This window comes from Giraffa tippelskirchi, chromosome 14 (assembly GCF_054371585.1).
Source record: "Giraffa tippelskirchi isolate mGirTip1 chromosome 14, T2T-mGirTip1v1.2.pri, whole genome shotgun sequence".
Lineage (NCBI taxonomy): Eukaryota > Metazoa > Chordata > Mammalia > Artiodactyla > Giraffidae > Giraffa > Giraffa tippelskirchi.
Window position 1 is genome coordinate 15909020 of NC_137288.1, and position 27735 is coordinate 15936754.

The window sequence follows — 27735 nt, forward strand, 5'->3', positions numbered from 1 at the left end:
CGACAATTTCCCACTGGTGTCAGGTGGGAAGAAGTCAGGGGTGCCATGAAACCATACAGTGCATGCTCACGATACCCCAGAACAAGGGCAGACCCAGCCCAGTGCCAACAGAACTGCGGGTCTGGAGGGATGAGCTTGCCACTGAAGCCTCATAGGTTCCCACTGGTGAAGCCCTGGCAGATGAATTTACAAACTGAAATTATAAAATAACACCGGGCAGAATCCCACCTGAGAAAACGCCGGCAGACACAGGAGTAATAGGGTCAGGCCCTGGTGGTAGGATTATCAAAAATAATTCAAGACATAGAAGAAGGAATTAAAAACCCCAGAGGAAGAAAGATATTATCAAAAAGACTAGGAGAATCTGAAAATGAAACCCAGTTTCCAGAAGTGAATAGATGAGACTGAAACAGAGATGGTCAGTTTAGGGTCAGGCTGGGTCAGGTTGAGGTCAGGCTGGGTCTGGTTGAGGTCAGGTTGGGTCAGATTGGGTCTGGTTGAGATCATGTTGGGTCTGGTTGAGGTCAGGCTGGGACAGGTTGAGGTCAGGTTGGGTCAGTGTGAGGTCATGCTGAGTCTGGTTGAGGTCAGGTTGAGGTCACGCTGGGTCTGGTTGAGGTCAGGTTCTCTCCCAGGAACCCTCCAAAAGGAGTCAACAGAAGACAGACAACACAGACAAGAGTCAGTCCTGTTTGGTAGGAACACCAAGGGAAGGAAACTGAGACTAGGTGGCATCCGCTGCAGCTTGGAGCGACCACAGGATGGGGAACACCCCCACCTGGCACTTTTCGGGGAGACCTGGGGACCTCAGTCCTAGAGGACCTGACTTTGCGGTACTTTGGGGGAGACGTCACCCCATTCCTGGATCCTGGGAGCTGCAGGCGGGGGGGGGGTGTCTGCCAAGGGGGCATCAGAGGGGTGTGTGTGAGTGAAAATGAGAAAAGGGGAAAAACACACAAGATTAGACAGGGGTCTCAAATATCAGAAGACCAACCCACAATTGAAGAAATGTTTATTCTGTAGCTGAATTTACCAATTTGTATTTAGGCTTAAAAACATGAACTGGAACAAATTAAAACCTGTTTAGTAGAGGTAAACCTTTGGATCTCACAAGAGAACTGAAGTATTCTCCTCTAGGAAAAATGTCTTTCCTTGTGCAAAACAGATAGCTTCCTATTTGGAGGAGGTGACCTTTAAAATGAGCAAATTTGGAAAACTCAGCAGTGGCCACAGGACTGGAAAAGGTCAGTTCTCATTCCAATCCCAAAGAAAGGCAATGCCAAAGAATGCTCAAACTACCACACAATTGCACTCATCTCACACACTAGCAAAGTAATGCTCAAGATTCTCCAAGCCAGGCTTCAACAATACATGAACCGTGAACTTCCAGATGTTCAAGCTGGTTTTAGAAAAGGCAGAGGAACCAGAGATCAAATTGCCAACATCCGCTGGATCATCGAAAAAGCAAGAGAGTTCCAGAAAAACATCTATTTCTGCTTTATTGACTATGCCAAAGTTTTGACTGTGTGGATCACAATAAACTGTGGAAAATTCTGAAAGAGATGGGAATACTAGACCACCTGACCTGCCTCCTGAGAAATTTGTATGCATGTCAGGAAGCAACAGTTAGAACTGGACATGGAACAACAGGCTGGTTCCAAATAGGAAAAGGAGTACATCAAGGCTGTATATTGTCACCCTGCTTATTTAACTTATATGCAGAATACATCATGAGAAATGCTGGGCTGGAAGAAACACAAGCTGGAATCAAGATTGCCGGGAGAAATATCAATAACCTCAGATATACAGATGACACCACCCTTATGGCAGAAAGCAAGGAAGAACTAAAGAGCCTCTTGACGAACGTGAAAGAGGAGAGTGAAAAAGTTGGTTTAAAGCTCAACATTCAGAAAACTAAGATCATGGCATCCGGTCCCATCACTTCATGGCAAATAGATGGGGAAACAGTGAGAGACTAATTTTCTTGGGCTCCAAAATCACTGCAGATGGTGATTGCAGCCATGAAATAAAAAGATGGTTACTCCTTGGAAGAAAAGTTATGATCAACCTAGACAGCATGTTGAAAAGCAGAGACATTACTTTGCCAACAAAGGTCCGTCTAGTCAAGGCTATGGTTTTTCCAGTAATCATATATGGATGTGAGAGTTAGACTATAAAGAAAGCTTCACTGGAAGGACTGATGTTGAAGCTGAAACTCCAATACTTTGGTCACCTGAAGAGCTGACTCATTTGAAAAGACCCTGATGCTGGGAAAAATTGAAGGCAGGAGGAGAAGGGGACGACAGAGGATGAGATGGCTGGATGGCATCACTGACTCGATGGACATGAGTTTGAGTAAACTCCGGGAGTTGGTGATGGACAGGGAGGCATGGCGTGCTGCTGTTCATGGGGTCGCAAAGAGTCGGACACGACTGAGTGACTAAACTGAACTGAACTGAACTGTCCCTGGGCGGGGTGCCACGCTGTTGGGCCCCAGGGGCCCCACATTCCCCCTGCGCGTACACGTACTGATGGACTCCCAGGCGTTAGCACCTGCGTCTTTCGTGGGGATGTTCTCAGGCTCCGGGGTCCACCTGCCTGCCCAGCATGGGCCAAGCGGGAGTGAATGGTGAGGGAGGCTCCTGCCCCAGGGGGAGCGGGGGCGGGGAGCTCCTGGTGGGGACAGCATGCCCCAGAGACGGGCCACTGCAGACCGCCTCCAGCCCGCCCACCGCTGTGGGCTTGGAGAGGGCTTTGTCTCCTCCCTCGAGAGCCAAGCTCATTCAAGGAAGCACAGCTGGGGGCGCTCGGGAGACGAGGCGCAGAGCCCCTTCCCACACCGCTTCTCGCTGTCAGCCCCCTGGTCTGCGGGGAGGAGGCTGTGCTCATCCCCTCACCGAGGCCACTCCGGTCCTCGCCTGCCCTGCTGCCCTTCCAGATGCTCACTTTCGTTACAGCTGAAGTGCTTCACCTCTGAGTCGACACGGGTTCACGAGAACGAACACGTATGAGACCAGCCACGTGACAATCGGAAAACGTGATCTAAATGAGAAACGCTTTTCTCCTATCAACCAACTAGCACATGACTGTGGCTGAGCTAGTTGAAAATAAAAATGCGTCCAACCTCCTGACAATAAGGAGAACACAGGTCAATATTTGGTGAGACACTGCATTGTTTTTCAATTCTTATTGTCCTACCGAGACAAACTTCACATGAATTAAGATAAAAATCATCCACGTGTTAAGTACAAAGACCCAAATGTAAAGAACTAATTTTAAATAAAACATGATTGTTAGGAAATTTCAGTCTTATAAAGTACTATTAGGATCATTCCTATAATTTCTGTCCAATTGTTAACCTCCAATGTGTTCAACCATTTTTTTTTTCCTGGAATGCATTTCTTTTCTATATGTCAAAATTACACAAATTGCAAATTACACTTCTAAAGTGTATATATGAACAGAACCAAAAACACTCTAATTAGATCTATTTTCAGCCATGCTGTTGACAGAAAGATTGATGATTATTTTTCAGTTATGATTTATGATAACTTCACGTAGTCTCCAAATCTGTAAGCCACATAGAAATTTAATAATGAATAACTCTTATCCACAAAGCATGATGCATATAGCAGAACTGCATATAATTGCCCCAAAGGTTTTTTAAAATTAAACTTTCAATTTTGAGATTGTAGAGATCCTTTTACCCAACTCATCCAGTGGTAGCATCTCACAAACATGCAGGGTGCCGCCTCGGACACCGTCCAGACACAGAGCGTCCATCACACCGGGCCCCCAGCATCTGCATCCCTCCCAGCCCCACCCTAGCCTAACCCAGCCCCAGCGGTTCGTGCCCTGTCCATGTGCTCCTGTCATCCCAAGCAGGGTGTATAAGAGGACCCACGCTGTCAGGTAACCTGTGAGCACTGGGTCTTTTCACTCAGCATTACTCTGCAGATCCGCCAGATCGTGGCTGGTGCAGTGCTCACAGTTGTATAACCCTCTCGAGGCTCATTTCCAGGGTTTGCTATTAAAAGCAAAGCTGCTACAAACATTTCCATAAAGGTCCCCCCACCATGTGGTTAAATACACAGTGGAGCAAAAGTTTTTACTTTTTGATAAAGTCTAATTTACATTTTTTTCCTGACTGTGCTTTTGGTATCAAGAATAATGTGCTTGATCCAACATCCCAAAGATATTCCAGTGGTGTTTTCCCAAAGTTAATAGTTTACATTTTACAGTTAAGTCTGTGATGCACTTTGACATAATTTTTGTACAAGGTGTGACTTTCACAGGAGATGCATGTCAACGCCATTCTTGGAGGTGGGCACCCCCAAAGATTTTGAAAGCAAGCCATAAAATGTTTGTTAATTTTGTGGTTTACAATAGAGTCATTTTAGAGAAATTCCACCTAATCTGGAAACAAGCTACAATGAAATAAAACCAATGTAATTTTTTCCTCTAGAAATTTTACCCCATTTACATATTGAGTGTCTAATGCATCTTCACGTTCTCGATGCTCAGTATCTTCCATATTTTTTGTAAACTGTGTATATGTATAGACATGTAAACAGTCAGATGTTTTGGGTATCCACTGACTCTGATTTCTAAACAAATGCTGTTTCTAAAATTATTCTTAGAATAGCAGCCACTGAAAGTGCTTCTAGTCTCTCCAGGATGACTCAGAATTTTCATACATTCCACCCATTGTAGGCACATCCGACTGGGAGTCCAGCAGCCTGGGGACGCACTGTACTCACAGCTGAGAGGCGGCTGCGCACCCGGCGTGGGTACCTGAGCCCTCGGTTCAACCTCTGCACATTGGGATTTTGAAATCAACAAGCCTAGACGGCAGTGAATCTACCTCTAAGCGTTTGTGAAGCTCCGATAGTGCTACTGAATAAAGAGGAAAGAAACGCCCGATCTGCTCAGAGTGTGGATGTGAGCACGCCAGTGCAGCTCGTAGGTTCCTGCGGCTAGACGCGCTCTCTCCCTACGCATCGCACCTCAGCCCCAGGACCACTTCTCCCCAGAGCGGCTCGTTTCTGACGGGAAGCCGGGCGGGTCCCAGGTGACCGGCCGATAGGAAGCAGAGCTCCTGTGTGAAAGCGCGTGTGTCAGGGGTCATCACAGACGGGCTCCTTTGGGCAGACTTTGAAAGTCGGAATCCATAGTGGCTGGACTGGAAACCTAAGTCAAGCCCCGGGTCTATGGTGCATACACTGTATGCAGTGACAGAGGAGGGAGGAGAGAAAGAACATGCACCGCCACGGGGAAGCAAGACGTCCGCACAGTCTGGTGAGGGGGTGCGGGCCGTGTCCACCCCTTGACCCTGTGGTCACACCCGGCACCTGGGCAGCAATGGAGGCGCAGTGGTCAGTCTCAGCAGCATCTGGCTCTGCCCTGGGCAAGACGAGCTCCAGTCAGACGCCCAGACCCAGGTCCCTGCATCCAGAGAAGATGGGAGGCCGGGGGTCTTCAGAGTCAAGGACAAGGAAAGGAACAGGTGGGAGGGACGTCACAGGATGTGGAGTGAGAGGCCGAGGGATGCAACCACACGAAATGCATAAACCTTGGTTAGAGTCTAGCAGAAAACCTGCAAAACACAGCTTGGGGACGACTGGGAAAATCTGAAATAGTCATTATTGTTAATTTTCTTATGTGTTATAATGGAATTGGTTATGGAAGAGAATGGCCTTATTTTTAGGAGAGGCACGCTCAACTACTCAGGGATAACTGTCTTGGCTTCTGTAAACTACTTCCACATGGTTCATTCATCTCATACATATACGGATACACACACACATATATACATACATCTCATATATATTATATATACTTCTGCACAAATGGCTAGGTTTTCACTGTACTACTCTTTCAACTTTAATGTATGTTTGAAAATTTTTACTTGAAAAGAGGGAGAAAGAAACAGCGCCCCCACAACCCAATCCAACAAAACACAATACTGGTGATGTTCCTTTCCTCCTTACGAAGTAAGATGCAAAATAATGTACAACATCCATTTTTATTTATGGAGCTATTAATAATGATTATGTTGTGTGACAGCTAATTTTATGTGTCAACTTGCCTAGGTCATGGGGTGCCCCAGATATTTGTCAAATATTTTTCTGGGTGTTTTCACTAAAGTGTTTTTGAATGAGATTAACATTTAATCTGTAGAGTGAAACCAACTGCCCTCCTAGACATGGGTATCGTATACGAAGGTTTTAAGATAAAAGCCCCAGACGTGGATGTCGCACATGAAGGTGGTCAAGATAAAAGCCCACTAGTCAGCCAAGCCCGGCCGCCCCTTTAGCTTCCTCGGCCACACAAGGCGGCCCCCACTGCCCACGCTGGCTCCTTGGTCCCGCTCCTGGCGTTTCTGTGCAGGACGCTCACAGCCTAACTGGGCTGAGGGTCACCCCGCCTTCCCTTCCTGGCCTCTAGGACAGAGCCTGGCCCACCATCGGGCACTGGAGACCAGGCCAAGGACTCTCATCTGCCTTTGTGCTTTTCCCGGTCACAAGGTCACTTGGAACCAGCACACTGGTCGTGACCGCACGGGCCACACGACTTGACACACGTCATACGTTCACGTACACAGCATGCTTTGACCTCCTTGGCAATGGTCTGTCTGTGGGGAGTTCTGTGAAAGTTAGTTTCTTTTAAACAACCAGTCCCAGATTTGGGTTTTTGTTCTATAAAGTTGTAGTTACTAATTTCTCACTTTGCAAACACCACTCACACCGTGGGTGTCGAAAGAAAAACAACTAGAGTCACAACGGAAATTCCTAGCGACCGTAACATCACATCCAGCTGCACAGGAGAGACAGGCCCAGTGGCGAGGGAGCCTCCGGTCACTGCAAGGTTGAGAAACACAGAATAGCCCATCCCGGCCGCTGCAAGGGGAGCAAGGCCTCTGCCTTGCCCGCCAACGGCAGGTGCTGGCTGGCGGCAGGTGGGCAGGTGAGGGGGACGTCCCAGATCTCGGCAGGTTGGCATGTGTGGTGGTGAGGGGATGAGGCCAAGACGCTGTTTCTTGGAAACGACGCATGAAGTGTGCAGGTGCTGTGCAGGCAGGGTTCTTGCCTGTAGGTGGGAAAGTCTCGGATGGAGCCGAAGCCGGGATCCTCGGTGCTGCCGCCCCCGGCCAGCTCCTTGAAAGCTGCTGAAACCTCTTCAGATCTCAGGGTCCAGCTGGTGAATCAAGGGAGTGGATGAGATGATCCCAAGCCCTCCTCCAGACTCAAGGTTCATAAATAGCAGGTAATAGTGGAGAAGATGGAAGGCCTGCCTCTTGGAAAAAAGCCAGAGAGAGTGGGAGGATGGAGGAGGAAAAAAACAGCGAGACCTGAAGAGAAAAGAGACCTGGGCAGGGGGCGACAGCTAGGAGTGGGGGGACAGTTGGGGATGGGGGGACACTTGGGCAGGTGGGGACACCTGGGGTGGGGGGACACCCGGGGTCAGGGGGGGACACCCGGGGGCAGGGGGGACATGCAGGGTAGGTGGGGGGACACCCGAGGTGGGGGGACACCCGTGGGTGGGGGGACACCCGAGGTGGGGGGACACCCGTGGGTGGGGGGACACCCGAGGTGGGGGGACACCCGTGGGTGGGGGGGACACCCAGGGTGGGGGGGCCAGCTGGGGGTGGAGGAAACACCTGGGGTCAAGTGGGGACACCCGGGGTCAGGTGGGGTCACCTGGGGGCAGGCAGGAAACCCAGGGGCAGGTGGACACAGTTCCACTCAGGAGGTTAGCACTCTAGATCACCAGCTGAACCTTCAGTCTGGGTCCTGGGACACAGCCGTTAAGAATAAAGGCCTCCCCGATGTTTCCTCAACAACCTTTGTGCTCCTGGGGTGAGACATCCCAAGGAGGATGAGGCTGGCTGGACCCTGGCGCCCAGGGGACAGGACGGGAGGCCGCAGCGACACAGGCTCTCTGGGGGCCCAAGCGCACCATCTTGCCAGCAGTCCACTCCCTTCCTCAGAGCTCCTCACGGCCGTCTCTCTCTCTCCCCACACTCTGTCTGTCTCAGTCTCTCCTGCCCTCCTCCCCAGCGAGGCCTCATGCTCCAGGGGGCTGTCCTGTGGGGACAGGCGTCCAAGCGGCCAGTCCATCCTGCTGGTTCTTTCCCCGAAGCTCTGTCCGCCTCTCGTTGGGCATGAACCTCTGAGGAAATCACTCTTTTCTCAGGACCCCCATGTTGAGATTCCCTGGTTTAATTCACCAACTATGTTTTCCCCGGGGAGGTGGGGCCACACGCAGGACCCCTCACCCCCAGCTGGTTTCCCCACGTTGGGCTCATCCCGGGGCGGGGGTGTCCCCTGCCTCTGCTGGGGCTCCTCTGGCCCCTGAGATGACAAGTACACCCTCCTGCAGGCACTGTGTGTAGACCCTGCTCGGCCACGGGCTCCTTGGAGAGTCCAGGACACGTGGCTCATCACCTCACAGACACACGGTGGGTCTGGGGTCCTGAGGACTCTGAGGTCGGCTGTGGTCACAGGACCCATGTGAAGAACCTGTATTTCGGGGAATGTTTATGTTTATTCCAAGTACCCACTTAGTTACATCGTGACGGCCACTGTATTTTCCTCCTGTTCTCACTGCAGTCTACATGGCGTTGGAAGCTCTGAGGGCAGGGCTTTGACTGGAAAAGGAGTAGCTTCTCAGAACCTCCTCCTGGCCTCGGCTCCTCTGTCTCCACCAGAGAACTAGACAGACAGCTGTGGTGTCGCATGATAAAGGTACAACTGTCACCTTTCGGCTCAAATGCGAGGCCCTCACCACGTCTCCCCTGCTTCAGGGGAGATTTCTTTCTTCCTGGAGGCCAATCCGTGTCCCGTGTCCTCACCCCACCTCCCGGAGTATTCCCTCCTCCAGCCCCCAGCCCCAGCTGCGGGGCTTCTTCGTAATCAGCGAATGAACAACTCGTGGACGGACGCACCCTCCAGCCCCAGATGGCCCCCAGCACAGCCCGCTCCTCACCCTCCCTCCTGGACGAGGGTCTCCACGGTGCCCGCGGCCCCCTCACCCGCTTCACGGGGCTCTTGGGGTACTAACAGCACATCCCTCTAGAGCCCTCCCCTCTCTGACCCCGCTCCCCCACAGCCCTGATCCCTCCTGGACGTCTCCGAGCTGCCCCAGAGCCCAAGAGTTACTGGGGCTCAGGCCACTGCCCACCCAGCTCAGGGCCTTGCTGACCCCATATGAGCCCCCTGGCCCCTCCAAGAACAATCGTCTCTGAGGCAGCTTGGGCCCCCTCACCCTCGGCCGAGTTCGGGTCCCTAGACGTGGAGCATGAACCTCCTCTTGGATTTAAGGACGTCTCCGGGTGACTGAGCGCCTACGGGTTGGAAAAAGCAATTATGTTCCAGGACGATTGTAACTGCTTAGTCTGTTTCAATGTATAGGTTGAGGACTATAATTAGCACATCTGTATGCAAACGTCTACTGCATCTGTTTTCTCTGAAATCTCTGTTCACATGGTGCTTCTGCTCCTGTGCCCAGAGGAGCAAGGCTGCCACAAAGCCCGGGCTCTGCGAGAGGCTTCGGAGCTGCCAGGGCATGGGGGGCGGCTGCCCTGGCGCTGGGGGCTGCTCACAGCCAACAGTTGGAGGAGGCGTCACCAGGGGAGGGCTTCCACTGGAGTGTGTCCCACTGCAGCGTCTTGCAAATCCCCCCAGAGCATCTCTTGGGGACGGGGATGGACCCTCAATGTGTCAGGGGCCCCCACACTTGGGCCCCCAGTTGGCTTGTTCCCCCCAGTCAGTTTCTAAGCCCACATAATAGAAGCTCTTTGATGCCTAAGACAGACCAAGGAGTTAGAGAGCCGCCGTCCTGAGCTAGTCCCCTGCCCCTCTGGAGGGGGCTCTGCGGGGCTTCCTGAGCTAAGAGGCCGAGGCTCTGGTCCAGCCTGGCCCTGGACGCTGACCGTGGAGCATATGTTTGTATAGGATGGAGCGACAGAAACTGCAGAGAACGGAAAGGGGAAAGTTTGACGTTCTCACGAGTCACGGCCACTACCTCTCCCGCCCTCTGCCGTCTCTGGTGGGGTGGGGAGGGGGGTGTTGCGTGGTCACGGCCACTACCTCTCCCGCCCTCTGCCGTCTCTGGTGGGGTGGGGAGGGGGGTGTTGTGTGGACCAGCGTCTCCCCTCCTGAGACGAGGGGCTGCAGCCTGAGGGCACAGGGCTGGCCGGGACCTGCCCGCAGACCCTCTGTACTCCGGGGCCTGAAGTGTGGGTCCCTGGGCTGGCCCCTAGAAGGAGGCCTGAGGCCCCCCTGCCTCCCCGTAAAGACCGGGAGACCCCTGTGACCTGGGGAGAGCAGGTGGCCTCCTCACGGCCCTGGACTCCCCTAGCTCCTTGAGCAGGAAGCGGACAGTTCCAGATCACTGAATTTTTACTTTACAGTCAGGATGGTTCTTAATTGGTAATTTCTTGCTTAAATCAATTTTATTAAGCAAGTGATGAATCATTCCCACACCGTCTGCTGCAGAATGTGACGTACATAAGCCACTTCCACGCGACCTCCGTGGCGCTGCCGGTCCCCGCCGGCTGTCGCCATGGGGACGTGGGGCCAAGGGGGACCCCGGCCACCTACTCCAGGGATGAGGAGGAGACCTGCCCGACCTCCGCCGACGGCCAGACCCAGGTTGGAGGGAAAGCAGGAGGGGCCGGAAGAGGACAAACCAGCCTGAGAAGCCGTGGGAAGCAGCTCTGACAGCTGCGGGGCGACAGACGGATTGACTGACTGACTGAAATATGAGCGGAGTGTGTCAAGTCGGCAAATTCTCACAGGCTGAAAACATCCTTCTGAAGTGTCAGCAACTCGAGAGGCAAAGCAAGCCTGGAGAGACGTGCCGCCTCAGAGACAGCGGAGAACATGACCATACGTGGGCCCGAGAGGCTGGGCGTCAGGGGGTGGGGACGAGGTGCCGCTGAACGGGCTCAGCCCAGTCCCCGTGCAAGACAGTGTTCATGTCATGGAGATTTTTGTTAAGATCTTAACGTGAGGGTAAGCTGAGTGCAGATACAGGAAAAGTCTGTGCTAATTTTGCAGCTTTTCTGTAAGTTTAAAATAGTTCAAATAAAAAGTTTCTTTTTATCTAACTTTTCCCATTTCAACCCTGAGGCATTGGAATGAAAAGCACCTTGGGTCTGAATTTGATGAGTTTCAGTGATGCCTTCACACCCCTCTCCCCAAATATTAGCGCTAGGATCTCATCAAAGGCAAAACCTGCTGGCATGCTCAGCCCACTTCTCTCTCTGTGTGTGTTAACCGCTCAGTCGTGTCTGACTCCGCAACTTTATGGACTGTAGCCTGCCAGGCTCCTCTGTCCATGCAATTCTCCAGGCAAGAATACCGGAGTGGGTTGCCATTCCCTTCTCCAGGGGATCTTCTTGACCCAGGGATCAAACCCATATTCCATGCATTGCAAGCAGATTCTTTACCATTTGAACCACCAGTATGACACAAAAAACATACACAACAAAATCTAAAAGTAGATCAATTGGACTTGATTAAAATTAGACTTCTGTGCATTGAAAGACTATCAACAGATAGAAAAGACAATCCACAGAACAAGAAGAAATATTTGCAAATCATATACCTGATCAGAGTTTAGTATCAAGAAGATACAAAGACCTCCTATACCTAACAAAAAGAGAAACAACTCAGCTTAAAAATGGGATAAGGACTTGAGTAGACATTTCTCCAAAGAAGGCAAACAGCCAACAAACACCTGAAAAGATGCCCCACAGCACTGGTGTCTCGGGAAATGCAGTCAAACCACAGTCCTGCCCAGCCTCCCTCCACAGAACATTCTTCTCCGATGCCTGCTGTCCTGTGGGCCTTCACCCTTCTCCACTGGCCTCCTCATGTGGCTGCACCCCCTCACTGGCCTCGGAGTCAAGGGGGTCCAGCCATGTCTCTCCTCTGCCAGTGCTGTGCCCTCTGGGATCTTCTTATTTTTCTTCTCTCATCTCTTGATTTGCAGACACCTCAGTTTTTCATTGGGCTTCCCTGGTGACTCACTGGTAAAGCATCTGTCTGCCAGGAGACACAGGTTCGATCCCTGGGTCGGGAAGATCCCCTGGAGGAGAAAATGGCAACCCACTCTAGTATTCTTGCCTGGGAAATCCCACAGACAGAGGAACCTGGCGGGCTACAGACCATGGGGTGGCAAAGAGTCGAACACAACTTAGCAACTAAACAACAAGTTTCATTCTGGCTTCCCCAGTGGCTCAGCAGTAAAAGAATCTACGTGCAATGCAGGAGACAGGGCAGGAGACTTGAGTTTGATCCCTGGGTCGAGAAGATTCCCTGGAGAAGGAAACAGCAACCCACTCCAGTATTCTTGCCTGGAAAATCCCATGAACAGAGGAGCCTGGCAGGCTATGGTTCATGGGGTAGCAAAGAGGACACGACTGAGCAACTAAGCAACAAACAAAAACTCAACAATTTCTCATTCAACACACATGTTCACCGAGCTGCTAGCCTGGCCAGGCAACGGGCTGGACCCTGGGCTCTGAGGGGCTGGACCGAGAGTTACTGGGATCCTGGCAGCCTGGCCAAACCTTGGGCTGCCGGACGCCCAGCTCTGCCACCTGGGGGCGGGTCACCCTGGCTCCAGGACGAGGTTCTGTGCGGGGCACCGGGGCCTCTGCAGGTCTGGGCCGGTCCAGCGCCTGCAGGTCTCCAGGGCGACGCTGCAGTTGCTTAGACAGCAGCTCCAGTCTCCGTAATTAGGATCTCTGAGGAGACACCTTCACAGCCCCTAGTGATGGGGTGGGGGTGGAGGAGCTGTGACTTCAGAAAACAGCATTTTTAGAAGCAATGCTGCTTCCTGTTGGTCAGTGGGAAGACTTCTCCCCTTCTCCTTTTATCCACGGGTCAAAATAAGTAAAAACACATCCTGCTCCTGCAGAGTCTCAGGGCCCCCTGCCATGTGAGGCCCCGAGACCCCCTTTAAAAGGGCACAGCTGTGCGGCTCCTGCAGGGACCGGGCGTGAGTCAGTGACGGGAAACCCTTCCTGGCAAGCACCCGTGTCGGTTACACTTCTCCTCCGGGAGGTAGGTCCCTTGGAGGCAGGGTGTGTCCCAGCCATGGTCCCACCGCGCTGGACAGGCTCACTGGGGCAGGGCTGGACCAGAGGTGGAGGGGGCTCCATCCATCAAGCTGGGAAGACCTCCAGGCAGAAGCAGTGGGGAGGTTTGGCAGCAGGGCTCTGGGTGAGGGGCTGGGGGGTCAGTGGGGCAGAGCCTGAAAGGGCTGCTGATGTCGTCCTTGCTCCGCAGCTGGGCTGACGAAAGACGATTCCACAGACAAGGTGTCTCACCTCCCGACTTCATCACTCACCACGGGAATCCTGTGGGCGCCTCGTGGTTACTGGTTCAGACCTGGTGCTCTCACGGCTGTGGCCCGGTTCAATCCCTGGTCGGAGACCTGAGATTTCACAAGCCACATGGCACAGCCAGAAAAATAAAATGAAATAAGAAAACCTTACAAAACTGTAGCAAACAAAAGTGTGTCATTGGCATAAAGATGGATTTATGACCAATGGAATGGAACTGAGAGCCGGGAAATAAACCCTCGAATACACGGGTAAATGGTGCCAAGACCATTCAAGGTGGAAAACCATCTTTTCAACAGATGGTGTTGGGAAAACTGCATATCTATATGCAAAAAAGAAAGTGGGATCCTTATATCCTTACACAGGATACAGGATACAAGCATAGATCCTTTATCTTACACTATATAAAAAAATTAACTCAAAACAGATCAAAGACTTAAACATAAGAGCTAAAGCCACAAGTCTTAGAAGAAAAAATAGGACCAAAGTTTCATGACACTGGATTTGGTAATGATTTCTTGGATATGATACCAAGTGTGTGCTGAGTCCCTCCGTCATGTCCAACTCTTTGCAACCCCATGGACTGTAGCCCACCAGGCTCCTCTGTCCATGGGGATTCTCCAGGCAAGAATACTGGAGTGAGTTACCATACAGGGTGGTAACCTCCAGGGGATTTTCCCAATCCAGGGATTGAACCCAGGCCTCCCATATTACAGGCAGATTCTTTACCATCTGAGCCACTAGGGAAGTCCAAGAATACTGGAGTGGGTAGCCTATCCCTTCTCCAGGGGATCTTCCTGACCCAGGAATCGAACCAGGGTCTCCTGCACTGCAGGCGGATTCTTTACCAGCTGAGCTACAAAAGCAGAAGTAAAATAAGGAAGAGTATAGATTTGATCAACTGGATTTGATCAACATTAAATGATTTTGATCATGAAAGAACACTATCCACAGAGTGGAAAGATAGCCCACAGATCAGGATATAAGGATAAAATATTTTCAAGTCGTATATCTGATCAAGGTTTGGTATCTAGAACACATGGAGAAGTTCTGCAACTTGAAAACAACAAGAGCACAGAACGATTTTAAAAATGGACAAAGGGCTTGAAGATATATTTCTCCAAAAAAGATATAAGCACATGAAAAGATGCTCTAATAACACAGGTCATTAGAGAAATGAAAATCAAAACCACAATAAGATACCACTTCACATCCATTAGGGTGGCTATTATAAAGAAAAAATAAAACAAGCAGACAAAGAGGCTTGGTGAAGACGTGGAGAAATTTGGACACTTGGCACTGGTTGTTGTTCAGTCGCTAAGTTGTGTCCGACTCTTTGCGACCCCATGGACTGCAGCCCGCCAGGCTTCCCTGTCCTTCACCATCTCCCTGAGTTTGCTCAAATTCACGTCCATGAGTCAGTGATGCCATGCAACCATCTCGTCCTCTGTTCCCTTGGAGGTGGGAATATAGAATGGTACAGTCACTATGCAGAACAGTATGGTGGTCCCGCAAAAAATTAAAAACAGAATCACTGTGTGCTCCAGTAATTCCACCTGGTGTGTCCACCCAGAAGTGAAAGCACCCGCGCACAACAGGAAAAGTGGGAGCAACCCAAGTGTGCCCGAAGAGTGGGCGGGTCAGCGACACGTGGCGAGAGACACGGGGAATGTCATCCTGTGTCACAAAAAGGGAAGAAATCCCAGCACACGCTGCAGCGTGGGTCAACCTCGAGAACAGCGTGCTGAGTGAGAGAAGCCAGCCACAGAAGGGCACATGCGTGTGAAGTCCCTGGAGGAGTCACGTTCACAGACAGGAGGCAGGGTGGGCAGGGCGGGGGAGGGGAGTGAGGGCTCCACCGGGCCAGTTTCAACAGGAAAACGGGAAAGTTCTGGACACGGAGGATGGGGGTGGGGGTAAGAACGCAAATGCATCTGATGCCACTAAGCTGCACACTTAAAAACGGTTAAAATGGTAACTTCTGTGTTATGTATTGTTGTTGCTTGCTAAGTCGTGTCTGACTCTTTGTGACCCCATGGACTGTAGCCTGCTGGATTCTGTCCACGGAATTCTCCAGGCAAAAATACTGGAGTGGGTTGCCATGTCCTTCCCCAGGGATCTCAATCCAGGGGTCAAATTCAGGTCTCCTGCATTGGCAGGCGGATTCTTTACCACTGAGCCACCAGGGAAGCCCATGTTATTTGTGTCTGTGTGCATGCATGCCAAGTCGCTTTAGTCGTGTCCGACTCTTTTGTGACCCAATGGGCCACAGCCCGCCAGCCTCCTGTGTCTGTGGGATTCTCCAGGCAAGAATGCAGAAATGGGTTGCCCTGCCCTCCTCCAGGGGACCTTCCCGAGCCAGGGATTGAACCCGACCTCTTTCGTCTCCTGCATTGGCAGGCATGCTCTTTACCACTGAGCCACCAGGGAAGCCACATGCTATGTATAGTTTACTGCAATTAAAGAAAACAACAACTCTCCAAAGCCACACAGCTGCTTAGACCTTACTGCTGATCAGTTTTCAGATTACAGGGATCGTGAAGAAAGCACTGTTTTTATGTCCGAAACAGGAAACTCGGGTCCCTTAAGGAACTCGGCCTCTGCCTCGTGCACTGTCCTCTCGGTATATGCAGCGGCTCCTCAGGGCTCCCATTTCCGTTGTTTTCTCTTGGCTACAATGTCCCTCTCAGAGGGCCATTCAGAAGGTCCAGAGCAGACCGTGTTGAGCTCGCACTACACTGGACATGCACTAGGCTTGCTGGAAACACCCGCTGTGTTTTGTGCCGTGAGCTCAGAAGCAGAGCTCAGAAGCTCTGCGGCTTCTCAGGAACTGACAGCTGCACACCCCCGGGGGCCCCTCCTGCCTGCCCTCCTGGGGCGTCACAAGTGTGCGGCCAGTGCCCCAGGCCACAGCTGGTGGCTCTGGGTTCTCCCCGGAGGAGGCAGGCCAGGCTGCAGTCTGACCCAGACTGAGTGTCAAGGAGGCGATTCTGCAAGGACTGGCCTGCGAGGGGCTCGGCTCCGGCCCTGGGCCCCCTCCTTGGCATTACCCCCTCCTTCCACTCCCGGTGCGTCCCCTCCGCAGGTCACAGTCCTGCCCCAGAGAGGCCAGCTCAGGGCTGCATGGGGGGCAGCCGGGCTCAGGCCCCTGCCCAGGACTGAGCTTTAGCCTGCTGGGTCAGCCACCGACAGGACACATCAGCCACTTCTCCACGGTTCCTGCAGTCTAAGCAGTGACAAGACCACATGCACCCTACTCTTTTGAAATTATTCAGGATAAAGGATAAAGGAAACATGGAAACCAGAGGCTGCTTGTCCGCTCCCTGAGCCGGGCTTTTCCAGCTCTGCAGGGACCGCACCTGCCGCCTGGCCCAGAAACCCCGCCAGGAGGGGCTCATGGGCTTTTCCTCAAGCCAGTGGCCCAGGGCCAGGCCTGCCCCCGAGAGCCGTGTGACGTTTGCCTGTTGGCCTGCTGCCCGCCTCCCCATTTCTCCGCCTAGACAGCTGGAGAGATGAGGTCACGGAGAGGAACTGGTGGAGCGGTGCGTGGAGCACGGCTGTCACCTGAGTGCAGGTCAGATGTGACCATTTCTGCGATGACAACACACACGTGTGTGCCGTGGGGACTGAGGCAGGGCCGAGGCTCATGTGGAGCTCAGTGGACCGGGAGGCCCTGCCACGGCGATCGAGTTGGGATGAACCGGTGTCATTTAATTTTTCTACACCTTGACGTTAACAGTCAGAGTTCCAAAAATAAACAGTTGTGCCACTTACTTCAGGAACACTTCTCTTCAGTTCAAATAGTTTCCTAACTTACGAATGCACACGTGCTGCAAGAGGGTGGGAGGGCTGGCCAGGCCCAGGGAGGGGACGCCACGCCCCCTGGGGGCCTCTCCTGCGGGTCCCGCCCAGCGGGTTCTGTCGGTGCCTTCAGAGGGCGGTCCAAGGGACCTGGGGCGGGAGAGAGAACAAGGACCCACTCACGTTCCTGCCTGGACCGGCGGCCAAGCAGGGCCAAGTCTTCCCGAGGACGAGAAGGGGCAAGCAGCCCGCTGTGGGTGGCAGGAGGGGGCAGGCAGGGCGGGGGTCAGGGAGTGCCCTTGGCCACCCCCGGGGACACTCACAGTGCCAGACCCCACCTGGGACACGTGACCCCGAGTGTCCCAGGGTCCTAAGGAGTTTTCCAGGGGAAGATGTAAACTTTCATGGTTGCCACAGCCTGGATCACCAGAGGACAGCCCCGAGCCCTGGCTCCACCCGACGGTCCACACTGCAGCCCTCTCATTCCTCCAACCCGTGCAGTCAAGCTGCTTTGACCCGATTAGAGGATCAAATTAGCCCCAAAGGGTCCTCTGTTATCCCGCTGAGGTCCAGCTCCCAGCATTGTGCCCCGTCCATCCTGCTAGTGCCCAGGTGTCCCTGGCCAGCTGCCGACGCCAAGGAGGCGGTTTTGCTGTGAAAGTGTGGGAGGAGGCTTCCCACATGGACGCAACACTTCCCTCTGAGTCACAGGAGGATATGTGTTGATGTTTCTCCTTCTTCTCTACATCAATTTGCATAAATGAGTCTTGGAGGTTCATCTTCATGAACAATAATGTTCCAATTCTGAAACTAAGCCATAGGAAAAGTGGAAAATCTGACAGTAGAATCAAATAGAAGAAGAACCTTTAATGCAACTACCACTGATGACCATCACAGATTTGGGGGCTCCCTTCCCGTTTACGTGCATATTCTAACAGGTTGGTGAATTCACACTCCAGCTGGGGCAGCAGGGGCTGGGTGGGGAGGGCGATGGACGGATGGACACCTGCAGGACAAACATCCACAGCAGGGGGGCAAGGAGGTCCCCAGGGCGGCCCTAGAGTTCAGGTTTCCTCAGCCTCCACAGTTTTCTTTTCTCCGTCTCTGTGCAAATTCGACAGAAGTTTGAGAAGTCTTACACACAGAGGTCCGGCTGGCTGTGTGGGGTCGCTGGGCCACGAAGCCTTGAGGAAATGCCCACGTTTTTGCTAAATCCTGGTTTTCTTGTTGGGGTCGATGTGCCCCAAAGTCTTAAGGAAATGCCCATGTTTTTGCTAAATCCTGGTTTTCTCACTGGTGCTGGGAATCCAGTGGAAATATGACCTTGGCTACTCTCAGGTGCCAGTGGAGCTGCCCGTAAGAGCAGCCCTCAGCACTTCCCTAGCACTGGACACTATTCTAACATTAATTTAGTTAGACACTTGCACGAATGCTGCAGAGAACACTCTTTTGCATATTGAAGTTACTTTCTCTGGGAAGCCTTCCCTACCCCCAATGTAAATATATTTTACAGTATATTACTAACACAAAAATAGATTTTCATTGTAAAAAGTGTTTTTACTCAGCAAATGCCCTGGAGATTCATTCAGACTTCTGGGTGTACCAAAAGCTCACTCCTATTTTATTGCAAGCAGTATTTCATGGCGTGGATGGACCACAGTTAACCATTCATCCATAGAAGGAATCTGGGTTGTGTCCAGTTTTTGACTATTACAAACAGAACTGCTATAAACAGTCATGTACAGGTTTTTATGTGAGCATAAATTGTCATTTCTCTGGGATAAATGCCCAGGAGTACAACTGTGGGGTCATACTGCAGTTGCATTACTGATTTCATAAGAAACTGCCAAACTAATTTCCGTAGTGATTGTTCCATTTTACTTTCCCACCAGCAATACACAAGAGCACTTCTCCACATCCCTGTCAGCGCCTGGTGTCTCCTTTTTATTTTCATCACTTTGATAAGTGTGTAGTGATATCTGTTTGTGGTTTTGATTTGCGTTTCTCTAATGGCTAATGACATTGAACATCTTTTCATGTGCTTATTTACCATCTGTATATCCTCTTCAGTGAAATATCTGTTCATATATTTTGCTCATTTTTAATTGCATATTTTTGGTTTTGTTTCTGTTGCTGCTATTGTTGTTTTTGGCAACTGAGTTTTGAGAATTATTTATATATTACAGATTTGGGTCCTTTACTGGATGTGTGGTTTGCAAATATTGTGTCCCACTCTGTAGCTTTTCCTTTAATGCTCTGAAAAGGGTCTCTAAAAAAGCGATTTTTCGTTCTGATGAGATTCAGCCTATCAAGTGTACCTTTTATGGAGCATGCTTTTGGTGTCAAGTCTATGAACTCTTTGCATGTATATGCTCAGTCGCTCAGTTGGGTCCTACTCTTTCTGAACTCTTGGACTGCAGCCCACCAGGCTCCTCTGTCCATGGCGTTCTCCAGGCAAAAATACTGGAGTGGGTTCCATATCCTACTCTAGGGGATCCTAAACCCAGATGATTCTGTTTTTTTTTTCTAAAAGTCCTACAGTTTTACATTAAAGTCTGTGGTCCATTTCTGAGTTAATTTTTTGAACATTTATTTCATTGGAAGTATAGCTATTTACAATGTGTTTCAGCTAATTTGTATATAAGGTGTGAGGTTACAGATGAATTCTTTTTCTCTCTTAGGATGAGCGATTGAACAGTCACTTGAAAAGGCTTCCCTTCCTCCAGTGAACTGGTTTTGTACCTTTGTTGACAGGCAAGTCAGGTGTGCCTGCGGGTGCCCCGCTGGGCTCTGCGCTCCATCTTCTGCGCTCTGCCCGCATCACAGGGTCTCACTAATGCAGCCACACAGAGAGCATTAATGCTGGGCAGAGTCCTTATCCACTTTGCCCTCCTTCTCAAGATTGTTTTGGCTATGTTAGAGCCTGGGCCTTCCCATATGAACTCTGGAATAAGCTGCGATTTTATATCTGCTCTATTGATATGGTGAATTACATTGACTGATCTCTGAATTTTAAACCAGACTTGCATACCCGGATTAGATCTCACTTGGCCCAGTAACTTCATGCATCACTAGATTCAGTGTGCTAATATTTTGTTTAGGATTCTGTGTCTAAGTTCATGAATGATATGGATCTGTAGTTTTCTTCTAATGTGGTCTTCAGGTAATACTAACCTCAAAGTGATTTGGAATGTTTGGTAGAATTTTCTAGTGAAACCCCCAGGACCTGGAGATTTCTTTTTTAAGGAGTTCTTAAGGAATTAATACAACTTTAAAAGTTATATTGTTGATATAATGTCACATGTAGACAGCTTTCCTTTTTTCTCGTGTAAGCATTTCAGTGCCATGACATTTCCGCAGCACCGCACTGGCTGCATCCCACATATTTTGACTTATCTTGTCTTTTTCTTTCAGTTCTCTATATTTTAAAATTTCCTTTGAGACTTCTTCTTTGACATATTAATTTTCTATGTGTGTTATCTAATTGCCAAGCATTTACAAGTTTTTCTGTTGTTTTTCTGCTCTGCTCCTTGAATCTGTAGGTTTGTATTTTTTGCTGTTTCGAGAGGTTTTCAGGCCTCCTTTATTCAAATCTTCTCAGCCCCACCCCCCTTCTTCTCTCCTCTGAGACCTGATGGCACAAATGTTGGCATTTCTGCTATTTTCACACAGGTGCCTACAAATGGGTTTCATTTTTTTTTTTTCAGTCTTGCTTTTCTCTCTATTGTTGAGACTGGGCAGTTCTGACCAATCTGAGATTCACTGGTCTTATCCTCTGTTACTGACCCCAGGCAGCACGTGCCCTGTTCGGTTGGCTGGGTTTCTGTGGCCACGTGCGATCTCAGCTACCTGACCAGGGGTCACACCCAGGCCCTGCCCTGGGAGACGGACCGCCAGGGATGCAAGGTTTTTTCCATTCAATCAATGCACTGTTCAGTTCCATAACTTCATTTGTGTATTTTTTATAACTTGAATTTCTTGCTGAAATTTTCTTTTTTTGTTGTTGCTGTTGTTTGTTTCAGGAAAACCCATAATTGCTTGGTGAAGCGTTTTTACAAAGCCGGCTTTAAAAGATTGGTCAGATAATTATCATCTCAGCATTTACTGATGGTCTTTTTCAGTCAGGTTTTGATATTTCTTGTTCTTGGTATGATGAGTGATTTTTTTTTTTTTCTTTTAGTATCAGAGACACTTTTGCAAGTTGAATCCAATTGTTGCAGCTCCATTTGTTGAAAAGACTATTCTTTCCCCTAAGATCATGGCATCTGGTCCCATCACTTCATGGCAAGTAGATGGGGAAACAATGGAAACAGCGACAGACTTTATTTTGGGGGGCTCCAAAATCACTGCAGATGGTGACTGCAGCTATGAAATTAAAAGACGCTTTCTCCTTGGAAGAAAAGTTATGACCAACCTTGACAGCATATTAAAAAGCAGAGACATTACTTTGCCAACAAAGGTCCGTCTAGTCAAGGCTATGGTTTTTCCAGTAGTCATGTATGGATGTGAGAGTTGGACCATAAAGAAAGCTGAGCACCGAAGAATTGATGCTTTTGAACTGTGGTGTTGGAGAAGACTCTTGAGAGTCCCTTGGACTGAAGGAAGATCCAACCAGTCCATCCTAAAGGAAATCAGTCCTGGATATTCATTGGAAGGACTGATGCTGAAGCTTAAACTCCAATAGTTTGGCCACCTGATGAGAAGAACTGACTCATCTGAAAAGACCCTGATGCTGGGAAAGATTGAGGGCAGGAGGAGAAGGGGATGGCAGAGGATGAGATGGTTGGATGGCATCACCAACTCAATGGACATGAGTTTGGGTAAACTCCGGGAGTTGGTGATGGACAGGGAGGCCTGGCGTGCTTCAGTCCATGGGGTCGCAAAGAGTCGGACACGACTGAGGGACTGAACTGAACTGAACTGAACTAATTCTTTCCCCACTGAATGGCCTTGGCTCTGCTGTTGAAAATCAACCTCCCCCAGATGTAGAGGTTCATCTCTCCCTGAGTCTATCCCTTTGATCTGTGTTTGCTGTATCTGGAAACACGAGGCGTCACCTTTCCACCTGTTCCTCCGGGGCAGAGAGGGCTTCTTTTTGGTCATGTTCCCTTCGGTACGAAATGATCTCACAGGAAAGGACGCCTACCCGCTGGGCGCAGTGGGCCCCTCGCCTCCTGACGGCCTGTCTGCAGGCAGCCCTGTTCAGAGGACACACCAGGTGCCTCCACGCCTGGGACCAGGCCTGGGCTCAGGTGCGTCTCGGCCACTGGCAGGCAGGCAGGTGTTTCCTGGAGTGAGGAGCCCCTCGGAGCCTCTTACTCGACAAGCACCCCCATCACATGTAGGTTTCTTGTTAAAGCAACACATCACAATTCCCGGAGACAAAAATTCACCTTGTTCATTGTGTGTGCTGCCCAGCTCACCTCTGCATTTTGAGACAGTGGAGTTTTTCTAATTGTGCTTAGTTGTGCCCAACTCTTTGTGGCCCCGTGGACTGTAGCCCACCAGGCTCTTCTGTCCATGGAATTCTCCAGGCAAGAATACTGGAGTGGGTTGCCGTTCCCTTTTCCAGGGGATCTTCCCCTCCCAGAGATCGAATATGGGTCTCCTGCATTGCAGGCGGATTCTTTACCACTGAGTCACCTGGGAGCCTCTATTTCTAATTGGTTAAGTATTAAAGAAGACAGCGATACATATTTCCTCACTTTCCTCATGGAAAAATGTCTTTTTTTCCCTCTTTTGGTGGAAAAAAAAATCAAGGAAATTTGTTCACAGTCAGAAATGATCATTTTCTTGAAGTAACTGTGAACCAGCTCCAGAAAGGGGCCTTACAGCTTCACAATCAAATATCAGAGGCTATGGAGGAAGGGTGTTCCTTCCGATGACTAAATAGCTAATCTACATAATGTGCATACATTTTTAATGCATTTTATTTTACCAAAGCATTTCGCTCCATTGCATTAATTGCTATGATGTTAAATAAAACATTCAGGTTTAAAACTTCTCATGCACTTTTCCCCGTGTTAACCTGCCTGCCTCCGACCCCACAGAAGGAAGGGAAGCCTCTTCCTGGCTGTCACCAGAACCAGGTTTAACACTGTTCAGGGAGATGACATGTATCTGCTTGTCCTGCGGGCGCACGGTGACTCTGCCCTGAGCCCCGACAGAGGTGGGGGGCTCTGGGGTGAGGAAGCCTGGCAGGCGGGCACTTGGCAAACAGCAGGGTCTGATCCGGTGCAGCCCCAGCCCCGGGCAGGCCCCCTGCACCCGCTGGACCATCCGCTGCTCCACTGTGAGCCTGGCTCCAGCCTCCGCTCCTGTCTGAGCTCAGACAGGAGGTCTGGCCTCCAGACGCACAGTCCAGGCAGGTCTTTCCATGATTTTGAACCTGTTTAGCGTCGTGACCCAGAATACAGAGAACTGCACCCGGAATACGTGCGCTGCTGGCACTTTCTGTCCTGCTACAAAGACGCCAACACAGTCCACACAGCAGTTTCCGCTGTCCCGGTGATGGGCAGCATCCCAACCCCCAGACAGAACCCCAGACAGACACAGGCACTCGCTGGCATGGGAGGCGTGAGCACACGTGGAGACCCCCAGCTGGGGCATGGAGGCCCCTGGAAGCCACGCCACCCAGAGGCAGGCCCTCCGTCCACATACCCTCCCCGAGTCCTGCTCGGGACAGGTGGCCAGGTCAGTGAGAACTGAGTCAGGAACACGGAGATCACAGCCTCGCCCACCGGAAAAAGGCTAATCCTTTACAAAAATAAATTTGCCTCTTCAAGCTAGAATTGAGTCAAAAGCACCACACCACTTCTGGGCCCCAGAGCCCCAGCCTCGGCTTTCACGTGCCCAACACTCCCCAAGTCTAATCTAAGACTTAAACTTCATTGTTTAAATATCTGACAAGGTTAAAAATATCCAGGAAGGTCATTAAATTCCGGGAACTGCAGCCCAGGGCTCTGGCCACCTGAGCTTGTCTGCTTCCTCCCTGAGCCGACTTGTCCAAGGGAGGCTGGACAGAGCTGAGGACTGGGCCAGGGCATGTGTGCCTGGGAGGGCAGGTGTGCCCGGGAGGGCAGGTGTGGAGGGAAGGGAGAGGCGTGACTGCTGCATCAAGAGGCCGAGGGCCAGGACAGGAGGGGCACAGAGCGGTGGCCCAGCCTGGCCCAGCCCTCCCCTCTGGAGCGGCGTGGGCGTCAGGGGCCAGGGGACCATCTGCCCCTCCGGAGCAGTTTCCTGTTACTGTCTTAGCTCCATGAACTTAAAAAGCAATGTAAAGGTCTTCTGTACTATTTATACATGACATTTCAATTTGCCTTCTTTCTAAACAGACAATCAAATTAAAATATTGGGAGTTTCATTTTGAGTGAATGCATTATTGACTCTAGTTTACGACACAGGTCCTCCTCTGAAAATCAGAGAGCTGGCACGGTTCAGAGCAGCCTTTTGGTCTGACATGGAAGGAATCAGAAAATATAAAACAGCAGCAGCTGAACTATTTGCCCACGTCTCAGAGCCAAGGAGGCGCAGGACACCCGTGCCTGCCCTCTCAGCCACACGCACCCGCGCCTCCCTGGGTGCGTCAATGGCACGAGGCTCCAAGTACTGGCCGTACCTGGCAAGTGCCCGCAGGTGCCTCGCCGAGCGGGGCGCCGGCCTCTGTCTCGTCTGCTTCGGCTGAGAAGGGCTGAAGCTCTCAGAAGAGTTGCTGGGTGGTGAAACAGATACAGCTGTTTCTTTGACGCCCACGTGGGACCCCTTTCCACTGTGGAGGGCACACCGGTCACCCACTGCCGGGCCGGACGGGACTGGAGCCTGCGCCCTGACCGGCTCGACAGTGAGGCTGCAAGTCCCAGGGCCCTCCATGGAGCCATGGGCGTGGGGCGCCTCCACCACACACACATCTCGAGCCGCCTCACCTGCTCCCCTTCACCCCCACCTCACATCCCTGCTGAGGGAGAGGCTGAGAATCCAACTGCCCCCGGCCTCCGGTGCCTGGGTGGAAGAGCCAGGGGAGAAAGGGGGCTGCCCGCACCCTAGATGCAAAACCCTCCAGGGACACAGACCCGACCTGCTTTTGCCAGGGCAAACCCCAGCATTTTACCACTTCCTCCCAATCCACGTGTTCCGCACAACCTATTAATCACGGCACATATACCTGTAATTATGATAATGCAGCTCCCAGCCATACCCTGGGTAGAAACTCTTAATTAAACTCAAACAGTGAATCAACCCGCACATATTTTCTAAGCATCTGGCCTGTGCAGGCCTCAGTACCAGCCAAGAACTTGCTTCCCTCCTTTTCTCCCCTGCCTACAAAAACATCCAATGTTTTTTTTTTTTTCTTAAATTATGGAAATCTCAACGTATTAAAAAAAACTTCTGCAAAGTGGAAGTACACAAATGATAAGTCTAAAAGGATCGGAACGCCTGGCCGCTGGCCGCGGGAAGGGTCGTCCTCCTAGCCTGTGCCCTGGGACGGTGCAGGCACGCCCATCTCCATTGGCCACGTAACCCTTAGTGAGTGTGTGGCTGGTCAGCAACGGGGATCCAGAGCAAGTGGACTCCAGCCCCTAGTGGGCCACAGCGCTCCCCTAGGCCAGTGTAAGAGAGCCCAGAGCAAGTCCATCCGCTGACTGCCTGGGGACTACAGGTGGAGGGGAGCCTTTGGAGGCCACTGCAATCACTGCACAATCCGAGAGGTGGGGGTGGGGCAAGGAGCACACCCTCTTCTGCTTGAACCCGTCTGGGCTTGTGGGGTCCACCCTGGATTTCTCAGCAGGGACAAAGAGGAAGACCTTGGGGGTTCTCCTAACTCACCCCCTTAGCAGCTGCCCCAGACCAGAGGGGTGAACCAGCTGCCACTGCCGCCCCTCAGAGGCCACCTCCCAGCGGGGTCGCTGCCACACACACCAATAGGGTCAAAACCCACTTCCAACAGCCAGTGGCTCCAAACCTTGGCTTTGAGTGCAGGACTGAGGAAACCGAGTCTTCCCAGCCCAGGGAGAGGAGGAGAAGGGGCGGCCTGCAGGGAACTCCAAAGGCGAGGAGAGTCCGCCCGGGCACAAACCCAGCTCGGGGCTGGAATCTCGGACGAGGGGACAAAGGTGACAGGAAGGGCCACAGCCCACAATCAGAGTCTTGCCCTGAGAGTCAGAAACCAGAAACTGAATCTGCTGGAGCAAGGGGGGCTGGGAGGGGATTCCCTGGGTCACCTGAAACCCCGGAAAGGCAACTCCCCAGACCCCGGGACACTGCAGGGCGCTGGGAGATTGGAGGCTTGGGAGAGCATTCCGGGCATGGAGAGAACCCTGGCTCGCCCTTCTACACGCCTTCCTCATCCCTGCTGAAGCCCAGGACCTCCTGAGCACCCGCCTGCACCTCCAGCCCCCGGCAACGACTGGGGCTCAGCGGGTGAGTGTGGGAGCTTCCCGGGCTCGGCTCAGGAGGGTTCAGGGGCGCTTGGGCTCCTAGTTAGAGAATTCAAGGCTGCCCGAGAGGGGCTCCCTCTCTGGGATTCAGGTCTGCGTCCGGGCTCCGGCTCCAGCTCTGGGCCGGGCAGGAGAAGGTAAGGCCATGAGTGTGTGTGTGCGTGTGTGTGCGTGTGTGTGTAAGACTACATCGGCGCGCGTCGCTGTGTATCCGGGGGCGACGTTCCCCTCTGCAGGGCAAGGGCGGCAGGAAGGGGCGAGGAAAGAGCACCCACGCGCCAGGGACTGCATCCCGCGCCCTCTGAGCGGAACCGGATGCGCCCACAACCAGCCAGCACGGGCGCCTGGGGGATCCCTGGTCATCCTGCTCGCTTTGTCGCCCATCCTTCCTCTCACCTGAGCTCTTGCAGATCCCACGCGGACAGACGGGGCGGCAGCTGCAACCAGACTCCGGCCACGGCCGCCCGGACCTCCATGGAAGCGCACGAAGCTGCCCGAGCCCGCGCGCGCCTGGGGCCGGACGCCGGCCGGGAGGGGGACTCGAAGTCAAGCAGGGGGCTGGGGGCGGCACCCAGTCCGGCACCGCCCTCGGCTCTAGGGGCCGTGGGTGGGGGGAGGGGAACTTACATGTCCCTCCCGGAATCTCCTTTGCCCCCACCCGTCTGCGCAGCCGACTGCGCGCGCCGGACTGTAGCCGCTCCAGGACGAGTGCCTGCGCCCCCCTTGCCCTGCTCCCGCCGGGACTCTCGGAGGCAGACTCTTGCGCTCCTCCAGCCCCCGCTCCTGCATCAGGATCTTACGGTATAGACCCCTTGTCCCCGCCGCGGCCCCGAGAGACACCAGTGTAGACCTCTCTCTCCCGCCGCGTCAGCCTCCTGTCTCCTCTCTCCTCGGGACCCTCCGCTGTAGACCCTCTGCGTCCCGGTCTCTGCCCGGGGACCCCGTGTTCTACACGGGGCTTCTAGCCCGAGCCCTCCCGCCCCCGCTCTTGCATCGGATCCTCAGTGTGGACCCTGCGCCCTCGTCCCCAACCCGGCTCTGGGACCCTCGGGTGTGGATCCCCGGCCCCACCGCGCACGCAACTTCACCTCGGGGCCCGACTCGGCTGGCTGCCGCTCCGCTCGCCTGCCCGGCGGCCTCCTC

At 52.2% G+C, this 27735-nt stretch overlaps 2 protein-coding genes across 2 annotated transcripts in view; both read right to left on the reverse strand.

Annotated features, from left to right (window-relative positions):
• KCNG2 (potassium voltage-gated channel modifier subfamily G member 2) overlaps positions 1-27733 on the reverse strand; it is a 49301-nt gene extending 21568 nt beyond the window's left edge. Inside the window, exon 1 of the mRNA XM_081563092.1 lies at positions 27681-27733. The gene's annotated coding sequence lies outside the window, so the exon portion shown is untranslated. The remainder of the gene's footprint in view (positions 1-27680) is intronic.
• LOC145534801 (uncharacterized) lies at positions 13363-27733 on the reverse strand. The gene is made up of 5 exons (XM_081563112.1): positions 26989-27733; positions 24777-24869; positions 17132-17308; positions 14087-14213; positions 13363-13449 (listed from the first exon to the last, which is right to left on the reverse strand). The coding sequence occupies exons 1-3, from the start codon at positions 27066-27068 to the stop codon at positions 17149-17151; spliced, it is 333 nt and encodes a 110-aa protein (XP_081419238.1). The 5' UTR covers positions 27069-27733; the 3' UTR covers positions 13363-13449; positions 14087-14213; positions 17132-17148.
• Positions 27734-27735: the final 2 nt, after the last annotated feature.